Consider the following 27,159-nt stretch of genomic DNA (forward strand, 5'->3'; position numbering starts at 1 on the left):
TTGATCTGCCTAAGGAAATACTTTGCCAACAAGTTCTCTTTTCCCAAATTACCCACCACCCACTTCTCAAATGAAAAGCACACTTATTTCCCATCCTCAGTGTTATTTTAGAACATTTTGCCAGAGTAGGAAAAACTCAGAAGTACCAAATAGATATTTTGAAATATTGGTGTTGAGAAACCAACTAATTAATGGGTCACAAAACTTTTCTCATTTCAGGTGGTTTCTACTTTTTTAAAATTTTTTTCATAAAAAACACTGGCATAAAGCCTAATGGATTAGTCAGTTTATAGATAATAAAAGTTAATTTTGATATAAGATCAAAATGTGGCATTGCCGTATATTTAGAAAGATTAAAAAACCACACAAATGATGACTCTGTTGTAACAAAACATCTTCTTATTTTTACCAACGTGTGATCAACTTTCTCAGTGCCTACATTTAAGAAGGAATAAATAAAACTAAAGATAATTCTTATTTCATTCTATCAATAAGTAATTTCATCCATGGATACACAACCTAATGGAAAAAAGTGGATCTGTTCATCTCATTAAGAGATGCATTTCCAGTAAATGATTAGTTTATTTTTAATAATCACTTATCACAATATGTGCTATTTTGTCTCATTTTAAACAACCATGTACCTGTAATAATTGCTAAAATAATTTAATGCAAAAGAAACTTTTTTAACATTTGAAGCCTTACAGTCATAATATATACACACATATTTCATATACATATTTTTATTGCATATTATAGAGTAAACATCTAAATATTTTCCCAGTTATATTGTTTTAAATACCTTAACTGTACACTATTTCATTTATTGCTTTTATTTGCTTTTTGTGCTTACCTGCCTGGAGTGCGTAGGAACAGTGAAAGGGCCAGAGTGGCTAGAGTAGAATGGGAGGAGGAATAAGAGACGAGGACTGCGCAGTTAGAAGAGCAAGCAGCTAACAATGGCTCTGACTGACACTCTGAAAGGATTGGGAAGCCACGGGAAATATTTGGGCAGCAGAGTTCAATGATCTGAATTACTTTTTTAAAAGCTTGATTTGGTTGCTATTCTGAGAGTAGCCAATTGGAGAGAAAGAGAGTGTGGCAGACATTAAAATAACTGACGTGGAAGACCATGGGGATTTTCCATCAGGGAAGGACAGGTGTAGTAAGGAAATACATATCAAGTCCTATTCCTGGAGACTAGTACATGTTTAATATTTCTATTAACAATATTAAGATTATGAGTCATATTATTTTTAAATTTTAAATAGGTGCTGGAGGGTTAGCTGTTATAATCTAATTTTGCAGGATTACATTCAAATTATGTAATATATTAGGTCGGTGCAAAAGTAATTGTGGTTTAAAAGGTTAAAAATAATTGCAAAAATCGCAATTACTTTTGCACCAACCTAATACATTCTGGAAATATTTACCTACATATTTTAGGGGGAAATGTACATTAAATAATTAAATAAAAGGAATAAAATACCGAGGAATAAACGTAACCAAGGATGTAAATGACCTATATGCTGAAAACTGTAAGACATTATTAAAAGAAATTGAGGAAGACACAAAGACATGGAAAGACATTCTGTGTTCATGGATTGGAAGAATCAACATAGTTAAAATGGCCATGTTATCCAAAGCCATATACAGATTCAATGCAATCCCCATCAGAATCCCAATGGCATTCTTTAAATAGAAATGGAACCAAAAACAAACCCCAAATTTGTATGGAACCACAAAACCGAAAGTAATAGCCCAAGCAATCCTGAGAAAAAAGAACAAGGCTGGCGGTATCTCACTCCCCGACTTTTAATTATACTACAAAGCAACAGTAATCAAACCAGCATGGGATTGGCAGAAAAACCGACACACAGACAAATGGAATAGAATTGAGAACCCAGAAATAAATCCACATGTATATGGGCAAATACTTTTCAACAAAGTAGCCAAAAACATACAATGGAGAAAAGAAAGCATCTTTAGTAAATGGTGCTGGGAAAATAGGAAAGCCACATGAAAAAGAATGTAGCTGGACTGCTATCTGTTACCGTGTACCAAAATTAACTCAAAATGGATCAAAGACATAAACAGAAGACATGACACAATAAATTACATAGAAGGAAACATAGGTACTAAACTTATGGGTCTTGGTCTTAGAGAGGATTTTATGAATTTGAACTCAAAGGCAGGGAAGTAGAAGAAAAATAAACGAATGAGACTATATCAAACTAAAAGGCTTCTACACAGCAAAAGAAATAATCAATAAAACAAAGAGGCAACCAAGCGAATGAGAGAAGATATTTGCAAACAATACCTCTGATAAGGGACTAATATCAAAAATATATGAAGAACTCATACAACTCAAAAACAAAAAGCCAAACAATGAAATTTAAAAAAGGGCAGAGGACCTGCATAGTCACTTCTCTTAAGAAGTCAAACAAATGACCAACAGATATGTGAAAAAAATGCTCAACTTCACTAGCTATTAGGGAAATGCAAATCAAAACCACTCACACCTGTTAGAATGGCTAGTATCAACAAGACAAGTAGTAACAAGTTTTGGAGAGGCTGTAGAGAAAAAGGAACCCTCATACACTGCTGGTGGGAATGTAAATTGGTACAGCCACTATAAAAACCAGTATTGAGTTTCTTCAAAACATTAAGACTAGAGTTACCATATGACCCAGCAATCCCTCTTCTGGGTATCTACCCCAAAAATCTGAAAATATCTATCCATAAAGATATATATACCCATATGTTCACTGCAGCATTATTCATGGTGGCCAAGACATGGAAATAACAAAAGTGTCCTTCGATAGATGATTGGATAAAGATGTGATACATGTATACGATGGACTGTTACTTGGCTATAATAAAAGATGAAATTTTTTATTATGAAGTTTTTTCAAAGATGTGATACATGTATACGATGGACTGTTACTTGGCTATAATAAAAGATGAAATTTTTTATTATGAAGTTTTTTATTATGAAGTTTCTTCATTGAAATTTTTTCAATGAAGATGAAAAGTGCCATTTGTGACAACATGGATGGATCTAGAGATTATCATGCTAAGAAAATAAGTCAGACAGGAAGTTGAGATCTATATGATTTCACTCATATGTGGAATACAAAACTGAAAGCAACAAATGAACAAGAGAAACAAACGAACAAAAACTCAGACGCAACAGTTTAGTGGTTACTGGAGGGAAAGGGGGGAGGGAAGAAGATAGAAAAGGGGGTCAAATACATGGCAACAGGAGAACTGACTCTGAGTGGTGAACACAAAATGCAATACATAAATGATGTATTACAGAATTGTACACGTGAAACTTACATAATTTTGTTAACCAATGTCACCCCAATGAATTTAATAAAAACCAGCATATGTGTATGTATCTACCTATTTTTATATTCATCCAATTTCATGGTTCTTATGAAAACTTACAACAGCTATGAGGGGAAATCACTATTTGCTTACAGGATTTTTCTCACTTTCATATGTTTCTTTTTATAGACTTTATATTTTAGAGCAGTTTTAGATTCACAGAAAAATTGAATGGAAGGTACATGGATTTCCCAGAAGCCCTCTGACCTCACTCATACATAACCTTCCCTTTATCACGGTCCTCCACCAGAGTGGTACGTTTGTTACAACTGATGAACCTGAATTGACACGCCATTATCACCCAAAGCCCATAGTTTACCTTGAGGTTCACCTTTGGTGTTGTACATTGTGTGCGGTTATGTTATGTATTCACCATTACAGTAGCATACAAAGTAGTTTCAGTGCCCTAAAAATCCCCTGTGCTGCACCTATTCATCCCTTCTTTTCCCCATCCCCTGAAAACCATTGATATTTTTATTGCCTCCATAGTTTTGCCTTTTCCAGAATATCATACTGCTAAAATCATACAGTATGTCGCCTTTTCATGTTGGCTTTTTTCACTTCATAATATGTTTTTAAGGTTCCTCCATGTCTTTTTCATGGTTTGATACCTTATTTCCTTTTAATGTTGAATGTCATTCCATTGTCAGGGTGGACCACAGTTTACTTATCCTGTTTTTCTGAAGTAGTTTCCTATGGCAATTTATCGGCATCATTTATAGATGTTCTACATATATTTTACCAGCTCCAGCATTATATGTATGTATATTACTCTAGTTTGTCTCTGTTACGATCTATATACTCTTTATACTTCATAGAAAATAGGCATAGGTAGGATTACAATGAGTACTGCGGTACTAATATTCATGACTGAAAGATCTGGATCTAATTGGTCACTTATCAGGAGTTGTAGTGCAGGGGATCCTGCCGACTTCGCCATGTGTCATGTGGGGCGGCCTGCAGGGTCTCAGCTCCCCACATAAGAACGCAGGACATGGTGAGGCCAAAAAGGAACACCCAAGGAGCCATAGGTAGGGGAGTCATATTACTATATTCTCGCTGGCGGCTGGGTTGGAGACACAGGAACCAGGAGCAACACAATTCTCAACCCTCACTGTGCCGCTTGCAGACTCAGCCACCATCTTCTTGCTAGCTCCCCTTTTTTTTGCTAGCCTAGCCACGGCAGTTATATTCATGGCTAATGGCTCACTGGTTACAGCTGACGGCCAACTAGCCACAGCTGATGGCCATTTGATCACAGTCGATGGCCATTTACTACCTGAGCCAGCACCTTTCTGTGTGAGGCCGAGAGCCTGGAAACTGCTTTTTGGGGCTCTGTCCCCACAGGAGTCTATGGAAGTAACTGACTTTTGCCCAGTTTTCAGTTGATGAATTTGGATTTATGGGAATTGCTGATTTGTTTTCTAACAACTTGGGAGTTATCAACTATAAGTGTTTCAACCACAATAATTACAAGAGCAACCACAATACCTGCCAGAATCCACCTTTAAAAACAAAAACAACAAAAAACTAATAGCAAAATGAAAGACTAATGTGGGTTATCCTGAAACCAGCCTTTATTGCATCATGTGATTATAATTTTAATTTTTTTTTTCAGTTTAACATTCTTCATGGTCTACATAAAAATGCAATAGAAGAAATGTCAGGAGATATAAAGGAAGGAACAAAATCCCAAAACAGCAAGGATAGACTGATCTATGAGTTAAGAGCAGAGGTAAGATACTGGATAAAGAGTATAATACTAAAACATATCTGAAGATTATTAAGTGATGTACTATTCTAAGAGCTATAACTGAGGCAACTTTGGTACTTGATGAAGAAGAATGCTATTGAAAATCAAATAATGTGATTGGTTTATATGCGATTTTAAATGCTGTGGGGTAGTGTTGGCTTTTCACTAGATCTAAATTATCTGAACATTATAAAGACAAAATATTTGACTAAAAAACCACCCTTGTAGCCAGTACAAGTCTTAATGTGAGTAAATAATTTATTAAACGTTCAATCAGCTGCTGGATCTGATGTGCTCAGATATTGTCAGGACCAGTACAAGATGTATTGCATGTAGTTTCTGCTGCTGGCAGCTAGCAATAGGCAGGGTAAGTTGATTTGTGTTACAGTTAATTTATTTCTTAGCTATAACCAGTAAAATAGTGGAAACATCTATTTTGCACTCCTACCTCCACCAACAAATTAATTTTCACAGATTGTAAACTCTGTTTTCTGTGTCTTGTTGATAAAGTAAGAATTATCATCTTTAGAGATAGGAGGGGAGATTGAATTCTTTGCACTGCTTAGAAAATTCTGTTAGTCCATTAAAAGTGGGAAATCATGAATTATGGATTTTTGTAACAGGTAATCCTGCAAGATGTCTTGGATACAAATGTGTAGGAACATTTCAGGAAATGGAATTAAGTTAGTGAAAATACAGGCTGGGACGAAAGTGATTTGTAGTAGATGGTTTCTTTAGAAAACTGTAAGCCCTCAACTCACACCACCGTATTTTTACATCAGATGAACATAGCACAATGGAAAATGCACAGATTTTGGAGCCAGAAGCGGTTCCCTCACTTATGGATTACTTGATTCAGGTCAACTCCTTAAGCCTCTGTGAGTCTCAGTTTACAGACAGAAATAGTGGAAATAAGAATAATAGTAGTTATCACACAGGAGTTTTGTAAAGAGTACCTATGGTAGAAAAATTGTCTGAGGCAGAGTGCTTTACTGTTGGGAGTTAGCTAAGCTGTTTAGGAGAATTAGCTCTCCCTGTGTTGTCCCAACTGATCACCGCCATCCCTCGCCACCTCTTCTACTGTGAGTCACAGGAGAGGGGCTGAGTTCAGTTGAGATCCATGATGAGAAAGACGGTTGCAAATAACTCCTCCGAGCAGTTAAGTCAGGGAAAATGATGATGGCTATTTTATTTGTTGTTTTCTAACAGGAATCAAAGCATCAGAGTAGGGGCCACTTTTCCTTGGCCCTGAGATCTGGGAAGCGTCTTTGATTAAGCATTGCAGAACATATGGTATAAAAACTTATTTAGCAGTTACAGACAAAACCAGGAAGGCACTTATGCTGGTTTATGATAACTCTCCTTGAGAGCCACAGGTATTGTCTTATATCATCATTCTCAGGATACATTGGGAGCCACAGCGATATGGGATCTCTGATACGCATCTTTTCAAGTTAGAGTTAATAAAAAGTTCTGAGACTCATTTATTAGTTGTGTGGCCTGGACTAAGCTATTTCATATCCATAGAGCTCAGTTGTGTTCCTTATATTAGGATACAGACATTTCACCCACCTAAAGGCCATCTCCCAGAAGACATTCAAATACTGTGATAGGTGATTTTTCGACTTAACAAATTTTAACAAAGCACTGAATGTTGAAAGCAAATGTAGACATGAATTGGCCATGCCTTTTGCTATGTGCTCTTGAATTGAAGGCTTTGTTCAAAAGAAACACATATTGGGACAAATTCTTAGAGAAACAGTGAATGAGAGAGAGAGAGAGAGAGAGAGAGAGAGAGAGAGAGAGTGTTTCATATGTGAGCATATGTGTATATTTAAATTTTAAAGTAGGATAGAAGCTACCTCCTTACTTTGGAAGAAGACAGATAACCACTTTTTTTGTGCATTATTTTATTTTTGACACTGGCTATGTTTAGGTCTTAAAATCGTATCATAACTTTTTTATAATTTAGTACCCCCTTTACCCTCTTTTCCCACCCTCCACCCCAGCCTATGAGTTATTTTTTTTCAGATTCCACATGTAAGTTTGTACAGTATTTGTCTTCTCTGTCTGACTTATTTCACTTAGCATAATACCCTCAAGTCTATTATTGACGTTGTGAATGACAAAATTTCATTCTTTATGGCTGAATAATATTCCATTATACATATACATTTCTTTATCTATTCCTCCATGAATGGACACAGGTTGTTTTCATATCTTGGCTATTGTAAATAGTGCAGCAATGAACATAGTGTTGCATATATCTTTTTGAGTTAGTATTTTTGTTTTGTTTTTTAAATACCCAGAAGTGGAATTGCTGGATCACATGTTAGTCCTATTTTTAAGTTTTTTGAAGACCCTTCATACTATTTTCCATAGTGGCTGCACCAATTTACATTCCCATCAACAGTGCACAAGGATTCCCTTCTCTCCACATCCCTGCCAACATTTTTTATTTCTTGCGTTTTTGATAGTAGCCATTCTAACAGGTATGGGGTGATAAACATTATGATTGTGATTTCATTTCCCTGATGTTTAGTGATGTTGAGCATCTTTTCCATGTACATGTTGGGCAGCCGTATGTCCTCTTTGCAAAAGTGTCTATTCAGAAATTCTGCCCATTTTTAAATCAAATTGTTTGTTTTTGCTGTTGAAATATATGTGTTCTTATAGTATATTTTGAATGTTAACCCCTTAACAGACATATGATTTGCGAATATTTTCTTTCATTCAGGAGGTTGCCATTTTATTTTATTGATGGCTTTCTTAGCTGTGCAGAAACGTTTTAGTTCGATGTAGTTCCACTTGTTTATTTTTGCTTTCGTTGCTTTTATTTATGTGTCAAGTTAAAAAAATAATCACCAGTCCCTATGTCAAGCAGCTTACTGCCTGTTTTCTCCTAAGTGTTTAATGGTTTCAGGTCTTACATTCAGTCTTTAATCAATTTTGCATTAATTTTTGAATGTGGGGTAAGACAGTGGTCCAGTTTTATTCTTTTGTCCGTTGCTGACCAGTTTTCCAACACCATTTATTGAAGAAACTGTCTTTTCCCCAATATATTTTCTTAGCTCCTTTGCTGTAAATTAATTGATCATATATGTGTGGGTTTATTTCTGGGTTCTGTAGTCTGTTCTATCAATCTATGTGGCAGTTTTATGCTGATACCACACTGTTTTGGTTATTATTGCTTTGTAATACAGTTTGAAATCAGGGAGTGTGAAACGTCTAGATTTGTTCTTCTTTCCCAAGATTGCTTTGGCTCTGTAGGGTTCTTTGGATTCCATACTAATTTTATAATGATTTATCCTATTTCCATGAAAAATGCCACAATAAGGACGGTATTGAATCTATCTGTAGATTGCCCTGTGTACTACCGTGTTTCCCCGAAAATAAGACCTGGCCGGACAATCAGCTCTAATGCGTCTTTTGGATCAAAAATTAATATAAGACCTGGTCTTAATATAAGATCGGGTATAATGTAATGTAATGTAATGTAATGTAATATATAATATAATACCGGGTCCTATTTTAATTTTTGCTCCAAAAGAAGCATTAGAGCTGGTGGTCTGGCTCAGTCATATTTTCTGGGAAAATAAGGTGTTATAACAGTATTATATGGCTGTTATATCAGTTTTAACTATTACAATTTATGAGCATGGAATATTTGTGTCTTTTTCTATAACTTTCCTTAATGTCTTGTAGTTTTTAGAGTACAGATCTTTTATCTCCTTGGTTAAATTTATTTCTAGGTATTTTATTCTTTTTGATAAAATTGTAAATAGAATTATTTTCTTCATTTCTCTTTCTGGTAGTTCCTTATTAGTGAATACGAACACAACAATTTTTGTGTATTGATTTTGTATCCTGCAAAATTACTGAATTCATTTATCTCTATCATTTTTTTTTGTGGAATCTTAAAGGTTGTTTCTATATAACATATGCAGAATACTTTAATTAAAAAGATAACCTATTTTTTAAAATCTGTTTATTTTTAGATATGTAATCAACATTGCATTAAGTATGCATGTGCACATAAATCTTTGGATTTAAAATGGCTTAGGGAAAATTCCTAGAAATGATATGGCTTGGTCAAGAGAATTTTTATTTTAAAAACCTTTTATACACATTGCCAAATTGTACATTAGAGAAATTGTGTCAATTTGCATTTTTACTCGCTTGTAGTGTATAAATATACTCATTTCGTTATTCTATGGACAACAGTAGATATTGATATTTTTAATGTGTGCCTAGATGATAGGTTAAAAATGCTATTATAATTGGCATTTTGTTGATCTAAACTTATACATTTTTTGTTCGCCCATTTTAGTCGCTGCAGTGTTTATTAGAATGACCATTCACTGAGAACTTGCATAGACAGTGCTGGGCCATTGCAATATTAGATCTCATTTAATATTTTGACACTCTTGTGATCCACATATCTTTAGTCACATTTAAAGGAACCTTAACCTCAATGAACTCACCTTGGTCAAGGTTAGAGAATAATCTCAAATATTATGGAAATATTTTTTGACCTGGGACCTATTTAGTTTTAGCTTCTCAGTGGTGCTCACTGAAGCTCAGATTGTTAAGCAAGTAGGCAATTTAACAAAGGCCAATCCACTAATGAGTTATAAACCCAGAAACCAAATGCTGCCAGCATTTAGTATGTGACATTGCTAACCAGCTTTTTCGTCATCGTGTGGGTTTCTGAAGCAGTGACTCCAGAAATTTGATAGATTCTCAAAGAATTTTGTTGGAATTGGAAAAAAAATAGTGTTTGAGTACTAGACACTGCAATTTTTTAAACCATTGATAATTGCCATGTATGGTGGACAACTTTTAAAAACTGTTGCTAACCCACCAATTTGATGAGTATTATTTTCTCTTGAAAGTGCGTTTTTCTTATTTCTTAATCTGACCAATCTCTTCAGACGTAATTTGATGATGATTTTTCCATTTTGGAAATCATATTGGTCAAAGAAATGTAAAGTGCAGCACTGACAAAAAGGCCCCAGAGTATTTAAATAATTGACTCGTCTGGTTAATGTGTAATGAGTGAGTTCTTTGAGCCCAGAATCACTTAATAAATGAATGTCTCAATATCTGCATATATGCATATGCATAATGGAGACATTTGATCTTTTCTCCATATTTAAGATCAAGGTCCCTTGAACTGGAAATGAGACGTTTATTTAGAATGGAAATCAACTGGTATTTTGAATCAGGAAATCATGATTTCTTTCTACAATCTGGCTGCTGCTTGAAAGCAAACTCATAATCAGGAAATACTCCTTTGACATATTTTAGGCCAAAATTTTTGGAATAAATGTTTTCCAAGAGAAACTAATTATTCCATCTTGTATTATTCTAAAAACTATACCAACATTTCAATTTCAAATTCTTAGGAATGTTGATTTCTTTTTTTCCTATTTCTTATTTATGGTTTAGTCTTTTGTCTGCACACTTATTCACACATTTACGTGCTATTCCTTTTGTACTTTGAGAGGTGGAATAGACAAACTTTTAACTACTTAACCCAATAAGTACACTTAAAACTCTGAACATTATCTATACATAAAGTAAACATAGAAAGACTCTCAAAGTTGAAGAGAGGAGGCATACCACTTAGGTACCTTGGGACTTAAAAAGTGACATAGTGATGAGGTTCCTGACGTTTGTTTTTGCCACATATATCCCAGAATTGGAGCTGAAGAAGCTAACAACATATATATATATACCAACAGTCACAGATAAAAACAAACAAACAAAAACCACCCAAGTCTGCTTGCTCTAGCTGAAGGACTAGGGAATGGTCAGCTTAGCAAAACAGAAAACTTTTAGATAATAACTGCTCTAATTCAAAATCACAGAAAAAACAAACAATGAAAACAAATAAACAGTGCCCCACGTCAAGCCCCCATTCACAAAGCTAAGTGAAAAGGCTAGACTTGCACCCTTGCCAGGGTACAGAAGAGGTGAGCAGTCCTCCCTGCTGAAGTGGTGGCAGAGAAGGCTGAGTTGGAGCAGGACTTCCATCTCTGTTTGGCAGTAAGAAGGCCCCCAGGCCCTGGTGGTGTCAGTGGAAATCCCATAGGAGCCGGTATTTCCACCTCCACCCTCTCCCAGCTCGGAGGTTGAGTGGGTATTGGAATTCCTGTCCTCATCCACCAGTAACCAGTTGGGTATCAATGGAGGTCTAGTGGGGAACCTGGATTTCTTCACTCCCAGATGTATTACTCCAGCTGGAAGTGCTGCCCTTTCACCTTCCAGAACAGTGTCAGAGGAACCCATCTAAAACAGAATGTTTAGATAGTTCCGTAGTCTCATAGCATAATACTTAAAATATCCAGGATACAACTGAATATTACTCATCAGATCAGGAACCAGAATATCTTAAAAGTGAATGAAAGAAGACAGTCTATAGATACCAACCACCGAAATGAAAGAGATGTTTTAATTACCTGGCAAGGATTTTAAAGTGGCCATCATAAAAATTCTTTAAGGAGCAATGATGAACATCCTTGAAACCAATGAAAAAAATAGAAATTCTAAGTAGAGAAATGGAAAATACAAAGAAGAAATAAATGGAAAAGTTAGGACTGAAAAACAGAACAACTGAAATAAAAAAAGATAAATAAATGGAGGGGATGGAGGAAACAATCAGTAACCTTGAAGACAGAGAAATAGAAATTGTTCCATTTGAATGACAGTAAAAAATAGTCCAGGAAAAAAAAAAAGAAAGAAAGAAATAGAGCCTTTGTTAATAGTGGTTGAGGTAGGGGCCTGTTATATGATAACAAAAAAATCAAACTGTTGTGCTGTTGGAGGACAGTATGAAAGGTGAAATAGCAGGCAGCAGTATAGTACTCAAAGAAATAATGGGTGAAAATTTTCTAGATTTAGGAAAAGGGTCAAATATACAGTCAAGAAGCTTAGTAAGCCCCAAACAGTGTGAAGTCAAAGATATTCACGTTACTGCACATCAGCTAAACTTACGGAAAGTTAAGAAAATAATCTTGACGGCACCGAGAAGGAAATTACACCTGACCTATAGAGAATAAAACAATCCAAAAGACGGTGAATATCTCATCAGAAACCAGGGAGGCCAGAAAGAAGCGGCACACAATTGTCCAAGTTGTCAAACGACTGTCAACTCCAAATGCTGTATCCTTCAGGACATTTTCAGATGAAGGAAAACTAAGGTAGTTTGTCTCCAGCAAATAAGCACATGAAAAGATATTCAACATATTAGCCATCAGGGAAATGCAAATTAAAAACTAGAACAAGATTTAACTGCGCACTTATCAGAATGGCTCAATTAGAAATAGTGACAACAGCGATCAATGCTGGGGGCGGTTGCAGAGCTCCTGCATCAATCATCTCTTTCTAGAGGGAATGTAAATAATAAAGTCACATTGGAAACAGTCTGGCAGGTTCCCAAATAGCAACTATCATGTAACCAAGGAATTACACTCCTGGGCATTTCTCTCAGAGAAATCAAAACTTATATTCACACAAAACCTATACATGAATCTTTAAAGTAGTTTTATTTGTCAATGCCAACACTTGGAGACAACACTGATGACTTTTATGGGTGAACAATTAAACAAGCCTGAACACCAATATCTCGGCGTACCCCTCAGCAATAAAATGGAACAAACTCTCGATCCATGTAATAATCTGGATGAATTTCTAGGGAACTATGTTGAAAAATGGCAATCCCAAAAGATGATGGAATCCCAAATGATTCCATTTATACAACATTACTGAAGTGACAAAATTGTAGAAATGGAGAATGGATTAGTGCTTACCAGGGATCAAGGAGTGGGTGTGGCTATGAAATGGCCAGTGATGCCTCCTTGACATGATGGAAATGGCCTGTATTTTGACTCTATCATTGTTGATATCTAGTTATGATAGAGTTGCAAGATGGAGAAAACAGGGTAAAGGGAGTGTGAGATTAATCCTAATTATTTCTTACAATTGCTTAAGTGTCTATAATTATCTCAAAATAAAAATTCAATTAAAAATCAAATTGTCTTTCAATTTGTGTGATAAGTTCCACCTTTTCCACATACTCCTCTAAAAATATGCATCCCTCGTTTTATTTCTATTTTTGGGATCCACGAGATCCCAAGGTCTTATCCTGGCACTATCTTGCTCACTGACCTCCTAGCAATTATATAGGTTTTGTGAGCCTCTTTGATTACCTGTAAAATGGTGTTTAAGTAATTCCTTATCTAAATGAGTCACTCATTTGTATTCATAAAACACTAAAATTTGTGCATTGTATGCAGAAGGCACTCAATAAATACATGTTTCTCCCTCGTCAGTGAAATTTTATTCAGTATATGCTATATTGGATTGACCATCCAGAGTTTTAGAGATTAGTAACACGGTACACAATTCTGTTATGTCCCATAAAGAGTTCAGAATACTTCTGGAATCCCGCATATATCTCCACATGCATTGATGCTTAGGCAAAACTTCGCTGATTACATAGATGAAAGCCATGCAGATCTTGAGCTGCAAAGAGCATGTTCTAATCCCTCATTTCTCAGATTCCCCTTCGATGTCAGTGAACTACCCAGACTGGGCTCTGCCAGCTCTAGCTCAGTGTTCCCTCATCGGCACACGTTACTTCTGATAAACTTCATTAGGATTAAAATCCCTCCACATGGTATAAGAAAATGCTTTTGACATGACTAATTATTTTTCTTCCTAATCCTAATTGAATACAACACGATTTAAATGGAAGGGACCAAACATATTCATTTGGGTTTTTTTTATCCCTTCCAGAATGTCTACATTCATTCCCTTTTAAAATGCTGCTTCCTAATTGAGAAAAAAAGGCCCAGATGGGTAAAAAGTTAAATTTAGTGATTATATAAGTAGTCTTCTTTAGTTTGCTTATGCAAGATAAAACATAAACGTTTTGTTACGTCTTCCCTCCCCCCCACATTCGGAAATTGCATTATTGATTGGGATTGAAAGAGGGAACTTTTCTGCATTTGAGAACCAACTGGACCCTCTCTGCATCAGCCAAATGCAGCAATAGTGAACTGAAAAGCAAAACGAGACAATAAAAACGAAAAGTTCATATGCTCATTCATTCATTATCTTACGCAATCATTTGTTCTGTGAATATTTACCAACCTTCTCCAGTGTGCTCAGCTCTGGGATTCAGCACTGAGATTTCAGGAGGGTGATGGAGTGAGGGCCACAGAGGAAAACAAACCAACCCAGACAGTTAACTACAGTGTGGTGTGTACTTTGATAGGTGACGTACAGTGATCCATGCAAGTATATAGGAAAGATGTCAAGAAAGATGGATAGCAGCTAGCCAGGTAAAGAGCAAAGGTAGGTGAGAACTGTACGTGAAAAGGGAGTAGTAGCTGGCGACACAGCAAGAGGCTGTGATATTAGCAGGAATACATGTAATTAAAAGGGTGGTCTGAGCTGTAACAATTTTAGAGCATTTCTGTTGAGTAGGCGAATATATTTATTTATTGATTTTCAATGTGGGGATATTGACATTGAAGCTAAAACATGTTTCCTCTTACACAACTATAGATATCAGGAATTACGTTGTTTTAGGGGAATATTTTGATCACTAGAAGAGCAACATAGTCTAATGGGGAGCAATTCATTACCAGATTTTTTAGGGCAAGGTGGGGAAAAATAAAAAGGGCAGAAAAATGTTTTGTTTAACAAAGAAAACATTCTCAAAAAAAAAAATTAAAATATAAATGCAGTCTTTAATTCTGCCACTATTGTGTAGGACCTACTGTGCTAGGAACTAGTAGTTCAATGATGTGTGACTTAGAAATGGACCTGCCCCCAGAGTACTGCCCTCAGTGAAGGAGTCATCAAAAACCATAGTTAAGTGCGTTTTCAGTTGGATTGGAGCTGCCCAGCAGATGTGCATGACGTGGGAGGAGTTAACCATGTCGAAAATTTTAGATAAAGAGAGACCTGACATTGTATTTATCGACACAGTGTCATTTTGATGAGAAGAGTGTTGTATAATTAGAAATCCAGTGTCATCATAATTTAATTTGCTGAGATTGCCACAATAGGTGTTGAACAGAAGTGATTTAAATTTCTTCTATCTCATACCTTCTAATGACTTTACATGGTCTAGCAAAGACACGTATAACAAATTACTGAGAATACTATGAATGTTTCAGAAAGGTTATATAATTTTGAAATAGGATATGATGGTTACAAGCAGGTTAATTTTGAAGAGGGTTAGTGATACAGATTTAAGCATTCTGACAGATTCTGAGTTCAGATTGACAAAACTCAGGAGACAGAATCTATAAAATGATGTTTGACATGAGTAAACCATGAGAGAAAAATAATATTCCGGGAAAAGTGAAAATCAAACTGTCACACAGGGATGCATGTTCTAGTCATTTAGACAAATATAAGTCTAAATATTCCAATTACCCAAGACTAAAACTGTGACTTGTCCTGTGTTTACAGAAAGCTGATAAATATAAACTTGAACAATAGATGAAAGCCTGTGATCCTTTGTCCAGGAAGTATTAAGTGCCTTGAGTAACAGATTATTTTTTTCAAAAAATGTTTGGAATTATATAGTGTGGAATAAAGTATTTAAAAACTTCTTAACTGGTACATATGGACGGCCAACAGATGCATGAAAAGATGCTCAATGTCACTAATCATCAGAGAAATGCAAATTAGAACCACAGTGAGATATCACCTCACACCTGTCAGAATGGCAGCCATCAATAAATCAACAAACAAGAGTTGGTGAGGATGTGGAGAAAAGGGAACCCTTGTGCACTGTTGGTGGGATTGTAAATTGGTGCAGCCACCATGGAAAACAGTATGGAGGTTCCTCAAAAAATTAAAAATAGAACTGCCATATGATCCAGCAATTCCACTTTTGGGTATTTATCCAAGGAAATCCAAAACACTGATTCGAACAAATATATGCATCCCCATGTTTACTGCAGCATTATTCACAATAGCCAAAGTATGGAAGCAACCCAAGTTCCCATCAACAGACAACTGGATAAAGAAGAGGTGGTACATGTATACAATGGAATATTACTCGGCCGTAAAAAAAGAAGGAAATCTTGTGACAATATGGATGGACTTAGAGGGTATTATGCTAAGTAATAATAATAGTAAGTCAGACAGAAAAAGACAAATACAATATGATCTCACTTATATGTGGAATCTAAAGAACAAAATAAACAAACAAAACAGAAACAGACTGAAAGATACAGAGAACCAAGTGATGGTTACTAGATGGGAGGGAGATCAGGGAGCTGGATGAAAAAAATCCCTGGTGAGGGGATTAAGAAGTACAAATTGGTAGTTACAAAAGAGTCATGGGGATGTAAAGTACAGCGTAGGGAATATAGTCAGTGATATGGTAATATGGTATAGTGCCAGGTGGGTACTAGACTTATTAGGGTGAATCACGTCGTGAATTATATAAATGTCTAACCCCTATGCTGTACACCTGAAACAAACAAGCAAAATTTTGAAAAACAAAAAGTAAAAATCCTCCTTAGCTGAGCTATCCCGCCAGTAGCAGCTTTTCCTGGTGGCCAGGTCTTTGCAAAAGCCTTCTAACTAAGTTAGAGTGATGGTATAATTGCAATCTGAGATTTTAAAAAATTTTCCTTCGACCGTAACTTCCTTACTGTTTTTTATTGGATAGGGAACCGCCTCCTGAAGGTTGCGTTCTGAGTGGGAATAGAAGGAGCCGCATTAATTAAAACGGTCAAATATTAGTCTGTCTCAGGATCTGCCCAACTCTCTCCTTCAGAAGTTCCTTTACATTTAAGTGCTGATGCCAGGGACCTTGCATTTCTTTGATGTCTTCAGGCTGCCTAAGGCCTCCACTGTGATGCCCTCCAGGTCTGGTCCTCTTCAGGACACATATACATTTGGGACTTTTCCTGGCCCTTTGGCCCATTAGTTCTGTCCAAATCCTTCAAGATCCTGTTTATGGCTTTCCGTGGGGGCAACAAGTCAGCCGAGCAATTTTATATTAATAAGCTATTTACACTTTTACATTATATCATTATCAATTACTGTCAATGCTTTAAATTCAAAACTGCTTTACTAAAACAGTTAGAGTTGCATTAAAAAAGGACTAAAATTTCCAATAAAGATAAATAGTTTTGTTTTACATTAGAGGCATTTGATTTAGAACTTTCCGATTATCATCCTCAAAATGTTTCTCTTACAAAACGTGTCTTCGTAAGAGCAGAGACCTCAGGAAACACGTGCCTTGAACGGAAAGCAATCACACTTCACTTCTGCTGTCAAAGTTGCAGGTTACCGTGAATGTGTCACAACAGGTAAAGAAGCGGCACGTCAATTCAGATGGGGTAGTTCCTAGTCTGTTGGGCTCATAGCAGGTGCCCAACAAATGGCTGCCGATTGAATGGATGAGGAGAAAGATCAAATGCCGATCCAAGGGAAGAGAGCTTTCTATTTCAACCTACTATGAAGCTGAAAGAAAAAAATCAACTCCAATCAAAACACAGCGAGGGCATAACTGGATATTCATGTACAGTATGCTTTGATGCGTTCTGTATTTGACTATATTTAATATGTTGCAAACATACTGGTTTCATATATGCCCACGAATACAGATTGGTGAGTAAAATGTTTTAAGAGACAAGAATATTAAGAAACTAGTGGCTGGGCACCTACGTTATAAGCCAAACCTCCTTGAGGAGTTAATTGAAGACATTCAGTGACCTCTGAACTCCTCATTGAATTCAGTGATTTTTTTTAACGGAGTAAGATGGTTCTCTTGAATATTTTTAGAAATTCATCTGTATTTTAAATATTGCAGCAGTGGAACTGCTGTTAATTAGATATCTTCTATAAAGATATGAATAGTAACTGTGCTTATATTTATGTTTAATCCTGGTAATCACAGGTGGCTTTAGGGAAAATTATTTTTAAAAATATGATGGACCATATTGTGGTTTTCTTTTTTCCAGTATTGATCTGTTCAAGTTCAAAACCCTTATTCTGGAATTATATGAGTCTTATAGCCTGAGGCTTTTGCCCCCTGTGTATTTGCAAGGATTCAAGAATCGTAGAGAAAAATTCTCTTTAGTTTATATTTGCATCTTTTACTTCAGGCTTTCTTGTAATCACAACAGTAATTGCTTTAGTAAAGAAATACATCAGGCAGGTAACGAATCAAGACAATTCTTCCAAATTATTTTACCAACCAATGAGAGAATGGCTTACAAAAAATGGAAGATGTCATTTGGAGGTGAGCAAGGATACAAGGAAAAAGCAGGCCAAAAGGGAAAGGAAAAAGAAAACTCATTTAATGTATACATCCTTGTCTTAAATATTAACAAGTAATAGAAGGTGCACACGTGGCTATTAAAATTCATGTCTCTGTTTTCTTTCAGATTGAGTGTCACTAGATATTTATAGCTAATATTTACAAATGTTTCTGGAAAGTTCGTAGTTCCACATGCCTTATAAGCTCCTAATATATTTTATTTAATTTAATCAGCCCATGAGCTCTCTAAGGAAAACATTATTATATATATTTTTTTATTTTACAGATAAGAAAGCAGGCTCAGAAAGTTTAAGGAATGTGCCAAGGCTTCACAACTAGCAAATGGCAGCGTTAGAATTAAACCTTACTCGCTCTCCACTATGTGACGCTGCCTTATACCATCAAAAATCAACGGTTTTAAGAATTTGTCATCTATTGTTTTGAACTTATTGTTTTGCATATGTTTGGAACATAACTCTCCTATGCTACAATGTTAAGCAAAAGTATACAAATCAAGCAAAAATAGCTATGTGATATGGCTCAATGATGACACAATACATGATTATAGGAACATTTCCTCTTCAAAAAAATTAAGATATTTTCACCGTGAATATCATTCCAACAACTGAAAAATCATCAAACATCCTTACAAATGATTATTTGCATTACAGGAGCAGGTTTCGCTTTGCTGCACGTTAGGAAATTCGAAACTGAGCCTCTTGGGTAAGAATGCAAATAAACAAGACAATTATTATCACTCGATGTAAATGCATGTCCCGTAGACAGAGAAATAAAATGGGAAATGACAGGCATGAGTGCATCCAGAGTCTTTCCTTGCCATGACTTTACTGACATGTTTCTAAGCAAGTCTCTGAGCTGGTTCTATTTTCCTTTAACAATCTCCTCACAGAAACTAGTCATTTTCCTGACATTTAGATTTCAAGTCTTTACAATTTTTTTTTTTTGTACCAGTGACTTTTATAAGGTTATCCCACAATCCTGAACATTTTTTGAAAGGCTTCCGGCCTTTAAATGTTTCCATTCTTTTCCTCTTCTTCTGAATCAGATCCAGGCATTCATGTAAGCCTTATACATTAATCCAAGTTTAGTAGAAACCATTGTTGTTTGAAACTCTTCCTTAATTTGACACTTTCACTACCTCTAAAGAGAGAGGGAAGGGGGTCCTTCTTTCTCCCATCTCTGTTATTTTGTGGGGAGATGGGGAAATGTGAGGTGGAGAGTTGAGGTAAATACAAGTATATTAAGAAACTGAAAGGAAATTTGCCTGGTTCTAGAAGGAGAGCCACTTAAAAATTTCCTTGTAAGTGATTTTGAATTCTGATCATAAATAATTATCGGACTAAATTTCAAATAATCCTCGAGTCTGTACTTTGACCTTTGTCAAATCTTTTGGGAAATTCTTTCCTCTACCATAAATGTCTAAGAATTTTTCAGTAAAAAGGTCAGGTGAATTGAAGATTCTCACGTAATCGATCCATAGCCATTGACATTTGTTTTTTGAATTTGGACAAATGTTCATGTTGGACTTTGGCTCACTGAGATATTTGAGTAATCGATCCTTTTAGCTGCCTCACACTTAGAGAAATATTCTTCCACTTCTAGAAGAGAAAACAAACTATAGATATACGGCTGCACTTAAGCATATCTCTAATATTGCTATCAAAGCTCAAAACAATATTTTTCTCAAGCATCTTAACCTGACTTTTAACCTGACCAAGTGACTAAAAACATTGAAACATCTCAAAATCATAATATATTTATAATGCACAGTGGAAAAGCATGTTTCACCTAGATGTTTTATCTATCTTTGCCAGAGTATGAATATAGTTCTGCAAGCATTGGGAATAATGGTGAGACACTGGACAAAATGGTAAGAAGAACCAAGCCTACTTTTATCTGATGGTTCCTGGACATAGATATTCAGTGTACTGGGACACAGCCGCATACATTGACCATTGGTCTAATGCATGTGCCACAAGTTGGCGACCATGCCCCATCTCTGTAGAGTGTCTCCCTCAGGTTGGAAAACACAAATGTCATTCAACAAACCATTCTCACTTTATCAGGCTAGTCGTTGACTTGTGATTGTTGTTTGGAGGTCTAGTGCATCCTCTGGCAATGCATCCATTGTTTCTCTCCCCTTTGCTGTTAAATGTGCCCAAGGTTGTAGGTGATGTTTTGCAGGAATCCATGTTAGTAAACCATTTTCTCTGTAATCCTTCATATCATGGTGCTTGCAGAGACAAGAAAAGAGAAGACAAATTTAGAGTCCTTTTCAATTCTAGCAAAAACTACATGCTGTCCACTATGGAAAGAGTCTGGTGTATTGTCACCAAATGGTGGTTCTCGGAGGCTCACAGATCAGGCATCCATTCAGCCCGGGAATGGCTAGAGCCGCTTTGCTGAGAGGAAGTCATTACCATTGGACCACACGTAACCTCTGATCTGATACTATGACAACTCAATTATCGTCCATTATTTAAGCCCTGAGCTGGTGAAGGACTGAGAATGGCTGATGTTGACTGGATGCATCATTCTGCCCAATTTGTTGCTAAATGCTTCTTCTGTGGTGGAAAGTGGCAGATATGGCATGGGAGTCAAAAGTCACACATTTAATGCCCAAATCCATAGGTCCTTCCCTCGCCTCTTCCACAGACCTTTGTCTTTAGTCTTCCAGTCTTGCTCTGCAAAGGCTCCTGGCCAAGAAGCCAAGTGATTCACCACTTTCCAGTCCTTTGTGGACATCCGGACCTTAGGTCTCTCATCCCTTCCTTCAGTGTTGATGGCCAGTGTTTTCTCCAAGTACTGGGAGCAATTGTTTTCTGACCAACACCCTTCAGGGCCACCACCGAGTAGGTGTGTAGTAAGGTAGCTTCCATTTTTAATCTCATGCTAACATATCAAGATGGTCCACTCATGGATCACACCCGAGTTCTTGTCCTACATTAGCTCGTTGAATGATACTCCCCATGAAGATATAGGTGTGAGCAGAGGCCTCCATGGAATATAGATATGTGACTTGAAGATTTGGTCCACCTATCTGTGTAATTTACTGTTGTTCTTTGCACATATTGGGCCTGATCCTAAATATATCATTTCCATTATATGAAGAATTGCTGTTAAGTCTGCCTGATTTTATAACTTGGTAATGTTTTCGTACCCAGACTGTGATGGGCTGCTCCAGGTAGTCACTTAAGGCCCCAATGTCAGGAGCTCATTCTCTACTGAACTGATTTTAGCATATGAGGAGCTGGCTTTCAAATGAAAAGTAGTTCCCTTCTGCAGAAGGCATTGTCTTGTTGAGAACACTAGGGGTCTATTTAGTGACTCTTGCGTTGAGGTTTGCAAGTCTCCACAGTGCTGCTAATCTATGACACATTCTCTGTAGTTCTATTGGATTTTTTGAGTCAAGTGCAATAAGTGGCAGGAATTCCTGCACTAGAGCTTGGAATTGCCGTTCCCTCTCTTGCTCTAGGCCCCACTCAAAAAATGCCAGGCTTTCAAGTAACCCCATGGGTCAGAACTTTATTTCCAGGTGCAATATATCCAGTCTCCCAAAAAGAGGCTGGCTGAGCAGTCTGCCTCTTTCTTAGTGCTGTAACTTGTCTCGCACATTAGAGGAGATGATTCTGTATGCTCTAGAAAACTGGCCCCTACACATTTCATCAGAATGGCAGTCTGTGTGCGGTGAATTTTCTACTCTCTGCCATGCTTATGACTGACTAGGGCACTCAGAGTACTTGCCACTTCAGGTCTAATTGGCATGATGTCTTCAATGTAATGAACCAATGAGATGTTCTGCAGAAACTCAGGGTCATTTGAGATCCAGAAAAGATATAACGTCTGGAAAAAGAAGGTGAGATTGGGTTACCACTTGGTTATACTTACAGTTGTCCATCATCACTCACCATTTGTCTGATGTTTCCAAGGGCCACACAGGTCGATTGTATCTGTACAGTCTCTGAGGCACTCGTTTCAGCAGTCCCACTGGGATTGGGCATTGCTGCAAGGTGGGCAAGCCCATCTAATGAGAGAAGCTCTTACCAGTTTGCAAAGTCCTACTCCTTTCCTGTCGGGGCCCTGCCTTAGCTCAGTAGATGTGTCAAAACTAAGCATTCTGTCTCCTTTGCGGCTCTTTCCCATAGGTCAATTCCTGGCCCTGCGCACACTCCGTCTGCCCTCTGGATTCAGGAGATAAGCTTCTTTAAACACTGTAAGGGACAACTTCCAGCCTTAATACCATTCTCTGATTTGAAAGTTGGTTGACCTGAGCCTGTTAGTCATTTTTTTTAATGGCTTTCAAGTCATTTAATAACATCCAGCCAAGTTTAAAATCCACATAATTACCTTCGCCTCTGCATTATTTAAATGCCAAGGTACTACATAAAACATTTCCTCTTCAACTCCATGCTTCCCCCCACTTTATCCTACATACCACGAGGGAGATAGTTTCCCCCTGCTGCCACCAGGGATGGTGTCACTGCTGCCATCCAACCAGTAATTATCCAAGCAGCACAATCACATCCAGGAGGTCTGTTTTCTGGGGCCACAGCTCTCTTAATTTGAATGTTGGAAGAAAACAGATTTCATCCTCTCTCCCTTTTAATTTCTTTGCCAGAGTCAACCATATTTTCCAGTTTCTTTTTTTTAAATACAATTATCTCTTTAAATTATGTCATGGCACTCAAGCATTCAGTGATATTTATATTTTTATATATGGATGCATTTACTTATGTTTGTACTCAGATGAAGAGAACTATATTATGCAATATGCCTTAGTTCATGGCACTTTGTCACCATGGGTCGCTACCAAGACCCTCTCCTCTTTGTCCTTATTCATTCATTTTCTGTTATCTAAATATCCCTCCCCTACGCCCATTCCCTTCTTAGGCAACTTTTGTAGTATGTACCTATTCTTTATATATGTTCTTGAAAAATGTAAATTTTAAAGTTTTGTAAGTGATATTATCCTACATCTCATTCTGTTTATTAATTTTTATATTCAACCCTATCTCTTATGTTTTAAGATTAAGCTCTGACATTCACGTACTATTTGAACACCAGTTGAATTCATCGTGACTCTCTTTCATAAATGCTTTCCATGCATCTCCTTAGAATAAGGGTGTTTTCCCGTACAACCACAACTATCAAACCTAAGAAATTAATAAATTATTAGTATTGATATCTGGTTCATATTCACATAGCCTCTATTTTTCCAAGAATATCTTTTATATCTATTTGTTTTAAACCAATCTAGTTTTTTTAATTCATAAGGTCTGATATCTTTTTAATCACTTTTTTAGTCTAGAAGAGATTCTCCCATTACTTTCTTATAAATTGATGTTTTAGAAAACCAGATCAGTTCTGTGGCAGAATGTACCACATTTGGGATGTGTCTAACTGATTAACCATGGTATCCATTATTCTCCCATGTCCTATATTTCCTGTCAACAGGAAGGCATGTCTAGATCAGGATTTCTCAAACTCAGCACTGTTGGCATGGGGTGGGGTGCTGTCCTGTGAATTGTAGGACGTGTATCAGTGTCCCCGGCTCCTACCTACCTGATACCAGTAGCACCACATCAGATGTGACTAGATGATTCCTTATGCTTCACATCAAGATGAACAAAATGCCATATCGTTCTACTATTAGTGACGCTGAATGCAGTCACTTGGTTCGGGTCTGGGCTGCCAAGTTTTTCCAATATAATACTCACTTTGAAATTAGTAAGCGATCTTTGGGGTAATTCTCTGACATCCTCACAGTATCCTATTTTCCAAAACCTTTTATCTAATGATTTTGGCACCCATTGATGATATCTATTTGAACTGATTTTAATTATTATAATGGGTGGTTGCAAAAGTTCTAATTCTACTATCCCTTTACATTTTTAAACTGTCATTTTTCTGCAGGAAAAAAAAGAATCATTTTAAAAATGCTTTTTCTCTTTGTCTTTTTTCCTCTCTTTGGTTATATTATAGACTCGTGAATTTGTTTTTATTCGTTGCATTATAAATTGATACTGTTTTCATTTTTGATGTTTGAATTGTTCCCAGTTTAGCTACTTGGAACCCTTTGAAGCTGGGACTGGTGTCCTTGTGACATTTTTCCATTAATCACTGAGTGCTTAATTGTTTTCAGACATGATTACATTCTGGGTTTATCGTGTACATGCCTATTCCAGGACTGGAGTCAAACATTTCTCAACGACCCAGGTTTATCGTACTGGAAAGAATTGCGTGCAGGGCATGTTCGTTTCCCCGGCAGTATAATTTCTGCCACGTTCTTGCAGTGGACAGAGATAGAAAACTGCATTCACATTCCTATTTCAAATTTCCCATTTGAATTTAGCATTAAGTATTTATTGCTGACCTTTTCTAGTTAGGTGTAATTTCCTCAGAACATAATGCGCAGATATTGAGTGATACTGGTCCATGCATCATGAGATATGCCAGCATCTGTGTCATGTGCATTCATACCAAGGTGTGGAGTATTTCCATGACCTTGAAAAGTTCTCAAGTGCACTAATGCTCTTTCCCAGGCAATTCCCTACATTAGAGCACCATAGAAGATTTTTGCCTATTCTAGAACCTCATGTGGAAACATATCATAAATACTCAATTGTGCCAGCCTTTTGTTCATCATATCTTGTTTTGTGTGTGTGTTTTGTTTTTTATTTTTTTGATCAATAACGCTTTGTTCCTTCTTACTTGGCAACAATATAATAGTGCTTCATTGTGTGAATGTGCTGTAAGTTGTTTATCCATTCTCTTGTTGATGAAGATTTGTTTTTTTGTTTATTTGGTTGTTTGTTTTCAAGTTTTGAGTATAATAAATAAAGCTTTTAATGGAGTTGTGTGGTCACGTTTTTATTAATCTTGGGAGTGGAATTTATTTCTCTAGGACTGGAATAATTGGTTCATCATATAGGCATAAAACTTATTTTTTTTTTTAGAAAACTGCCAAAGCAATTTCCAAAGTGATTGTCCCAATTTTAAAATGGTTTATTTTTCTCTCTTTGAAATTGTGCTCCCTAATAATGTTAACGCATATAGTTATTTACAGTATCTTCAAATATACATAGAATTGTTACAACTTACAACCCAGTGTTACTACCCACGATAATCCACTTGAGTGAAGTGTAAAATTTTAGTGCAATCCTTCTTGTTCTGAGAATACATCCCACTGGATAGTAAATGAGAGTTCCATGTTAAAAAAAAATCACTTAAAAAGCTTTATCCTGGGTTATGTAACTGATGTACAATTTGTTAAGTCCAGGTGCATCCAGTATTAGGGTTTACTGATTTTTCTCTTTTGTACTTAATCTAATTTATGTGGGAGTGTGGTGGTGTCGTTTTTCTTTGCCATGTGGTTTTAAGAGAAGCATATTCAACAGCTGAAAAGTTTTGATTCTCATTTTATTTTCTACTTCTAGTAGTTTTGTATGGATGTTGCATTTTTTTTTTTTTTTATATTTGTGATAAAGTGGGTAGGGTTTTTCGTAGATGAACAAGAATAAACAATGACAGGAAGGTGGAATAATCCAGAGTGTGTGTTGTATACTTAATTCCTTAGTTCCAAAGTGTCCGCTTTTGTTGATACAGTGAAGGGGTTGGTTTGTTGGGTTTTAATTCAGACTCTTGGGGAGAAGAATGTAGATCAATCTATCTTCTGATGTTTTTTGATAGCGGCCTTAATGTCAACTTCTTGCTGTCCTATTTCCCTTTACCTTGAAAAATGCAAATGGCACCTCTCCTTTCATTAGTGGTGCCACCCCAAGACTGAAAACTCGAATCCCCTGTACTTTATAAACTCCTGTATGACATTTCTTATAGTAGCTAGTGTTCTGATCCTCCAGGTCTCAGCTCTGTTCTCAGCATTTCCCTCTATCAGGTGATGTGACTTGTGCAGGTTGCCCGCCCTGGTTTGTGTCTCCTCGTCTGGACAATTCCCATGTGACTCTGCTCCCATGTGGTCTCCAGAGGACACTCTGCTGCGTCCTATACTTCTTTTCTTTTTTCTCCATTGTTTGTTTGTTTATTTATTTATGTTCCCGATTACATGTGAATCAAGGTTTCTATTACACTAAGTCTCTTACTCATGTTTGTTGAATAGATCATTTTATTTCTTTTCCTTTATGATTTTGGAGGCTGCATTGAGAGAGAGAGATTTAATCTGTGGTCTTGTTCTAAACTGTGTGATTCTGAAAGGGTACTATTTTCTGACAATAGATGGTCATTTATTATAGCCTTGATTACAGAAAGTAACATGAAGAAACTCATTTATTTGGGTATTGGAAACACATATAAGTAACTCACAGGTCAAAGAAAGAAATTTAATGGAATTTAAGACTGAAAGATAAAGACACGGAAATCTTGAGGAATGCTGCAAAATTTAGGGGGTATTTGTGACATCAATGATTGTATTAGGAAACAGTCACCCCTGCTTCTCAAATCTCACTTACAAGGAGGGGAATTAATCCAGATTGCCAGTTGCTGTACTCTGAAATCAGGCTTTGAGACCAGGCTTCCCACAGCAGGAAAAGGCCTCCTTGTTTCTCGGAAGTGCAGTGTTCCTCACTGGCGACTTTGACTCAAGCTCTTCCATGGCCTTCCCTAACTTTCCTTGGATCGCACTGATGTGTGCAATAACACTCAGCCTCCCTTCCTGCCCTGTCTCACACTCACT

General features: G+C 36.6%; 1 protein-coding gene across 2 annotated transcripts in view; it reads left to right on the forward strand.

Moving 5' to 3' along the window:
• The window catches only part of CCDC102B (coiled-coil domain containing 102B), a 202,167-nt gene that overhangs the window by 54,036 nt on the left and 120,972 nt on the right, over positions 1-27,159 (forward strand). The window contains exon 5 of one of the 2 annotated variants that reach the window (XM_033087552.1): positions 5,012-5,128. The exons of the other annotated variant lie outside the window; for it this stretch is intronic. Coding sequence (XP_032943443.1) covers positions 5,012-5,128 — 117 coding nt within the window. The remainder of the gene's footprint in view (positions 1-5,011; positions 5,129-27,159) is intronic. 2 annotated transcript variants of the gene reach the window in all.

This window comes from Rhinolophus ferrumequinum, chromosome 19, assembly GCF_004115265.2.
Source record: "Rhinolophus ferrumequinum isolate MPI-CBG mRhiFer1 chromosome 19, mRhiFer1_v1.p, whole genome shotgun sequence".
Classification (NCBI taxonomy): domain Eukaryota; kingdom Metazoa; phylum Chordata; class Mammalia; order Chiroptera; family Rhinolophidae; genus Rhinolophus; species Rhinolophus ferrumequinum.